The sequence below is a fragment of the Formica exsecta genome, unplaced genomic scaffold, assembly GCF_003651465.1.
Source record: "Formica exsecta isolate Colony F162 unplaced genomic scaffold, ASM365146v1 scaffold131, whole genome shotgun sequence".
Taxonomy (NCBI): Eukaryota; Metazoa; Arthropoda; class Insecta; order Hymenoptera; family Formicidae; genus Formica; species Formica exsecta.
In genome coordinates, this window is record NW_021848642.1 from 61,041 (window position 1) to 67,874 (window position 6,834).

The following is a 6,834-nucleotide window of genomic DNA, read 5'->3' on the forward strand; positions in this document are numbered from 1 at the left end:
CCGTACCGGGGAATTCAGATATTGAACTGATTTTTAGAAAATCGGACAGATAAATAATGTTCGATTTTCACTTATTCGGACAATTTATGTCCGAATAAGCAAAAATCGTTCGTTATTATCTTATTTAAATTATTGAAAATATAAAATAGAAATTAATTTCCATACAAATAAAATCTTTAATTTTATATATATCAAATTATATAAATTTACCTATAATATATATTACATTAATGTATGTTATTATATATTATTACTGTAATTAGTCTTAGTTTTGCCGTCAAACAAACGTCAAAAAAATGATGTCCCGTGAATGGGACATATCGATGTCATGTGCGGGTCTCATGAGACCTAATTTTTAAAACATTTAATTAGTCATTTTGTGATCAAAATTTAACCAACATACAATGGATATCTACATAAATATCCACTGAATACTGATGTGGAAGTCCAGTGGATATTGACCTACCCAGATAGCAAAATGCTAGCAGTATGCCAGCAGTATGCCAGCAAATTCAATCATGACTTCGCAGCAGATTCCGCTCTGCTGCGTCCTTATTAAGCTTAATTTCTGGCAGCACGGTTTGCCGATATAATATAACAAAGAAAATGGAGCAAAAATCGAGTATTATTTGCTATTTCGTCGTGACAACAGATATATAACAAATATCGAGCAAAGTCTGCCATATCAGATCTGACGGCAGAAATTCAGCAGATATCAAGCATATGGCATGCCGTTACATCGTTACAACGTGACGGCAGAAACGCAGCAAAAGTCGAGCATTGCCTGCTGTCACAATGTGACGACGAAAACACAGTAAAGATAAAACACGCCTGCAAAGCATAATTACTAATATAGAAATGTGACGACGAAAACACAGTAAAGATAAAACACGCCTGCAAAGCGTAATTACTAATATAGACCACGTTTACACTTAGCATTTACATACACCGCGGCCTATACCTCAAATTCGACCTAAATTATTTAGGCCGCCTGCTATAAACACTTGACAGGCGACTCGATCTGACTTCAGGTCAGGCTCCGTATTTTAGTGACCTGACCTGAAATAAACCGCCTGCTTTTTCGATGTAAACGCGCGATCAATCGCAATGCGACCTAAAAGCTTATTTGCTTGCTTGTTTTGTTGAGCTGTCAAATCAAATGATAGCTGTCAAGGTTAAACCGGCGAATTGGACTAGCGTGGACTAAATGCGACCCTGTCAATTCATAGGTCTCTTTCGGTGTAAACGGTTGATGACTAGACCTACTTTGGGTCACGGTATAGGTCAGGCCGCGATCAGATTGCTGGGTTTCAAGAAGTCAATAAATGGACAATTTTTTATTGATCCACTCGCTTTCCAAACTTTTAGTTTAATATTCTGAGTCCTTTGTTAGAATTCAGAAATTAAGCTGATAAAAATAGATATTATGGCTCCTGCACACAGGACACAGCACGCGGCAACGCTTGCCGCGTCGCCGAGTCCTGTGTGCAGGAGTCATTACATATTTTTAATCTTGTTAACCGCGCTTTGCAATCTTTATATTTGCTTGTAACAGAAACTTGATTATGAGATAGATACATTATATAGCGGTAAACGAAAGAACTGTAACTTGATATAGCATATCTTAATATTGCTGTGATTCTACCATTATTTTATGACAACAAATCATACTGCGTTTCTGCTATGTTTTTGCTGTTATCTTATGAAATGGCAGCGCATGCTTAATTTTTGCAGCATTTCTGCTTTTACGCCGTGCTTGCAGATGAACTCGATTTCTAACGATATTCTACCGATATAGCATAATGTGTCATGTTATGTTCAGTTTTTATTTAGATTCTGTTGACATATTATACCAAAACGCAATACTTTAAATCTACTGTTTTTATGCCAAGAACTTCTGCTTAAATTTTGCAGCATTTCTTGTAGCATATAATGATGCAGAGATTGCTTGTTTTCTGTTGCATTTCTGCTGGCACTAATTGAAATGGCAAATTGTGCGTTGCTAGAATTCTACCGATATAATATGTAATGCATAATTTGCAATACGTGATCGGGCAAACTTGGCTATCCGGGTACATATCCTGTGGATATTTATAAGATATCATATTGCGGACATTTGGATATTTAAAGCATGTCTAATAACCGTTTCCTGCATATTCATGGATATCCGTAATGCACATTGAGAGCATCCAGTAGATATCTAATATACATTAATTTCTGTGTGGCTGACGTACATTGATTGAAAAGGTACTGTATCATATTTAATTACAATTTTATATTAATTGATAGAATTAATAAAATTGAAGGGAAAATATGTTTTTATTATAAAATCTATAAAATTTTCTTATTAATACACATACACGCACAATTTTTTTTGTCTCAATAAAAGATGTATTATTGTGATTTATAATGTGTAGGTTAGAAATTTGTAGGAAAACGTTATTTATTATATTCTTAACACAATATTTTTTCTTATATTTATAAATAAATGTTTTCTAAAATTGGAAATACATCATGTTTATCTGATTTCTAAAAGCAAAAATTTAATGTTTCCAAATTGTTCTGTCTAGTTTTTATGGCAAAGTTACTGTTGTGAAATTTAACTATTGATAATATATATTAATTACTTTTTTTAAATAAATATTGTTCTGTATTGCAAATGGATAGCTTGCATAGAAAAAAAAGATGTGCAAATATTACAAATGAGCAAAGAACGCTGTTAATAGAATACATGAATAAGCATCCGGAATTACTAAAAGGAAAGTTAACATCTTCGTTTATCTTAAAAAATTCCATATTTTTGTGGAATGACATAACTGAAATCTTAAATTCAGTAAATGGCACTAATAATGATTGGAAAGGTTGACGTAAGGTAAGTTATATTTCTAAATCAATAATTTGTGCTGCTCATATAATTTTAATCACTCAAATAGTTTTAATTTAACCTTTCAATGAAAAAAATGTTTCTAGTGCTGGCATGATTTTCAATCACGCAGTAAAAAAAAACATACTTTGATAAAACAATCTATGACAGCAACAGGAGGTGGTAAACAAAATACAGAAGTATTGACATCACAAGAAGAACAAGTCTTTAATATAATGTATTCAACTAATGTTCATGGACATCCTGATATAGAAGAATCCAATATAAATATATTGAAAGATTCAGAAGTAAGATTTAACAAAAAATGTTTTATATTTTTGTTATTATTTATATTAACTAGTAAAGAGATAAATACCAAAGTCCATATTCTGAACTCTCTTTTATCGATAAAAGTGCCCCTAAAAGTGGCTTGTAGCTAATCAAAAGTCTTATAGTCTTAAGCCACTTTTAGAGGTGCTTTTATCAATAAAAGAGAGTTCAGAATATGGACCCAAATATATGTGTCATATTATATCTTAATTACAATTAAAATATAAGAATTGTATATATATGCATATGCTTATGTATTTTACAAATAACAACATATAATTTTTATAAAACATAATGTATATTTGCTTTGCAGGACGATGTAATGGAAATGGAATACTTAAAGGAATATGAAGAAGATTTATTCTTAAAGGTTGTACCTTCTACATCACATTCTGATAGTAATAACTGCAATATGTTAGTTCCTAAAAAAAAAGCAATTATAAACAACGATTCCAATGAATTATCAAATGAAAAGGAGAATGAAATATGAAGCAATGATATAGATGTTAAACAGCCTTCTTCCAAAGTAGGTAAAGTCCTTCAGAACATAAGAATGTCATTGAATACAAAATCTTGTGAACAAAACAAAACCCCAATTCAGAAGAAATAAATAACCATCGTAAAAAAGGAATTACAAAATACTGCTGAAATATCACTAAAATTGAACAATATTTATAAAAAAAACATACGAATTGAAAAAAAATATTATGAAGAGAGATTAGAATATTTAAAAAGATCTGTAGAAGCAAAGGAAAAAATAGCTAATATTATGGAGAAGTGTCTTAAAGAATATGTCTTAAAAGAAAATATAGCATTGTATAGGTATTGTGTTATTCAGTAACCAGTAACACAATATCTATACGATGAAACTATAATAATTATATATATCTAATTGTAAGTAGATTCTTTATGTATATGTGATATATTGGAACAATTGTGATCTCTTAAACTTATCAAAGTTTAATTGTTAAGTAAAATTATTAAGACTGAGTAGGTCCGGTGTGTAAAGTAAAGTGTGTAGTGTAAAGAAAAAAACAAATAATTGTTTAAAAAAATACATTGTAAATAATTACATACTTTTTCTTAAAAACAATTATTTTTTTACAAATCGATTTGTCTCATTATTCTGTGCATAAAAGTATTACGGTAAGATTATCGAAAACTAAATATTTTACGAAATATTTTATTTTTTATATCAAAATATGTCAGATTAAAATATAAAATAACTCAAAAAGTAGTTAATGAAAAAATACTTTATTATAGTGTTTTGGAAAGCTCTCGGGATAAGCTATAAGAATATGCAATAAAAAATAGGGGATTCCATTTAAGAAATTAAAGGTGTCCTTGACTTGACCTTAACGATGCCATCCAAGGTCAAACCAATGACACCATCTTATGTTCCCCTCAAAACCATACAATTTTTGTTCAAAACGTTTTTCTCTAAAATGCTTAGTTTTTGAAAGAAAAGGGGTGTACGGGTGGTCTAGGACACCCTGTATATGCAGAATGTCCGATAATTCGCGTCCCACCCGTTGGATGTAGATAGAGCGGGCTAAACTGAGTAGGAAAATCCTCTACTATTTTTTAAAATGAGAAATTAATTTAAAAAGATTGGCCAATTTGCGCGCTTACAAGCGCGCAGCGAGAAGAGACAGAGGGGTTTAGTGTTACACCTTGTTCGTATATATGTACAATACGCAATGGCAGGAATGATCCGGCGTTAGATGTGTGTGTGTGTGTGTACGTGTATGACAACTGAAAGTCATACGCACAAATACGTAACGCGAATATACGTATGTATGATTTTCGGTTGCTTACACGTATACACACATCTAACGCCGGACACCATTCATACCGGCACCAGTGATGCCAGTTTCGAGACGCTGTGGCTGTGGCAGCGTCTTGAAACTGGCATCACTGACCGGCACGTGTATGTACATACATGGCTATTGTCTTTTGTAAATCGTTCTTCTCCCTCCCCTCCGTCGCGCGCCGAGCACTCATGTAACATTAAACTGTTTCTTTTCGCCGCGTGCTTAATAACTACGTAAGATTGGGTACGTAACTCCGGGCTAAGTTTACGTCGTCGACCAGATATTGTTGCCAATTTATTGTAGGTAATTAATTCGGATGAATCGCGCCCTTAATAGTTGTCGAGCCACGCGTTTTTGTGGATTATCTTTTGTGGAATTTTTAGTAAATTGCGTCGCAACGGCCGACGGGCACTTGCTACTCATCCGGATTATAGAAAATATGCTCTCTCCACTTATTTTGCCGCCGCCGATAGTCATTAACGTTAGTTTCGAGTTTATAATCATTGTATGTTGTAAATTATCGAGATCTTTACGTTCGCGCAATCGATGTACCGACTCGCGTAAAGTATTGCGTCACTACGCGACTCGTACATCACAGTCATTCTCGATAGTTCCCGCATTCTTTCTGTGTATTGTTAGCGAGTATATTGTGTGTAGTATATGAAATTAGAGTAAGAGGAAAGTGAAATTCTTAAATATCGTGCAGAAAATCTGTCGGGTATCGTTGAGCCCACTATTAGTTTCCGCGAGTCATTCGAGTTATATATTACGTATTTCAACGCAAAGGTCGTCGTCATTGTTATCGAGACGTATACCGGCTTTCCGCGAGCCAGCTAAAGTACCGATTTGAGCCGTGTCATCTAGAATTTTCTATTATATCAAAGCGGATTCACGGGCGTGCGTAAAGTAGTTACCGGCGTATTCGAAAGATTTCTTTAGTTGTCGCGGCCTAAATAAATCACGTACGGCGGAAATCCTCGCGGCCGAAAAGTCGAGTTTAAAGTACGTAAGACGCCCGGTAATTCGATACTATTGCGCACGGTCGTGTCGATCTCCGCAGAAATAATATGATATCTTATTCACTTGTAAAATAACTACTGTCATCAAAGACTGTTACTTATGTGAACTGCTTTATACTCTTGTTTCTTTTAACATATTATTGTTATCTTTATTTTAACATATCGAATGCTCATTTTGGCTCCCGTGTTCTCGATTCTCAAGATCTCTCCCGTTTCTCCCGAACCACCCCCCTCTACCATTTCGAGTACACTGAGTAGCTGTGGAATTTTGCCGTCGCGTTAATTATCGGTCTCGCAATTGTCTTTCGGTGTTGCTATTATCGTGAATGGTGCGGCCTGCCGTATCTGGCGCCCAATTCGGTTTATTTTGCGATAAAGTGAATTTTCTGGATCACGGGATCGATATTCGAGATACGCGCCGAAGGTGTGCGTGGGCATCGAAGAAGCGCCCGCCGATCAAATAATTATTACATAAATAATTAGAAAAAGAAATACGGTTACAAATTGGCAAATTGGTAACTACGTAAAATTAGCCCGCGATTATTTGAAATTTGTGATACTTAATTTAAGTAAATTAAAATAAATAATAAATTTAAGTAAATAATTGTTTCATGTAATGGTGTTTTATGCGATATTCTTCTATTAGAAAATAATACCTTTAGATGTAATTTTTTTTTTATTTACTTAAAACTAAAAAATTGATATTTTCATACTATTAAATTTTTCTCACTAAAATATTAACTTTTTTATCTGAAAGTACGGGAAAAATCCTAAAAAATTCATGTCTATAAAAATGTTGTATATTTTA

The 6,834-nt window shown here is 33.4% G+C and overlaps 2 protein-coding genes across 2 annotated transcripts in view; one reads left to right on the forward strand and one right to left on the reverse strand.

The window, feature by feature from the left end:
* Window positions 1-1,811, reverse strand: part of LOC115245800 (fatty acyl-CoA reductase 1-like) — a 10,397-nt gene extending 8,586 nt beyond the window's left edge. Inside the window, exon 1 of the mRNA XM_029824282.1 lies at window positions 1,791-1,811. Within this exon, the coding sequence (XP_029680142.1) occupies window positions 1,791-1,811 (21 nt within the window). The remainder of the gene's footprint in view (window positions 1-1,790) is intronic.
* A 1,053-nt stretch (window positions 1,812-2,864) lies between these two features.
* Window positions 2,865-4,007, forward strand: LOC115245802. The gene is made up of 2 exons (XM_029824285.1): window positions 2,865-3,171; window positions 3,507-4,007. Exons 1-2 carry the CDS (start codon window positions 3,028-3,030, stop codon window positions 3,681-3,683), a joined length of 321 nt encoding a protein of 106 aa, XP_029680145.1. The 5' UTR covers window positions 2,865-3,027; the 3' UTR covers window positions 3,684-4,007.
* Window positions 4,008-6,834: the final 2,827 nt, after the last annotated feature.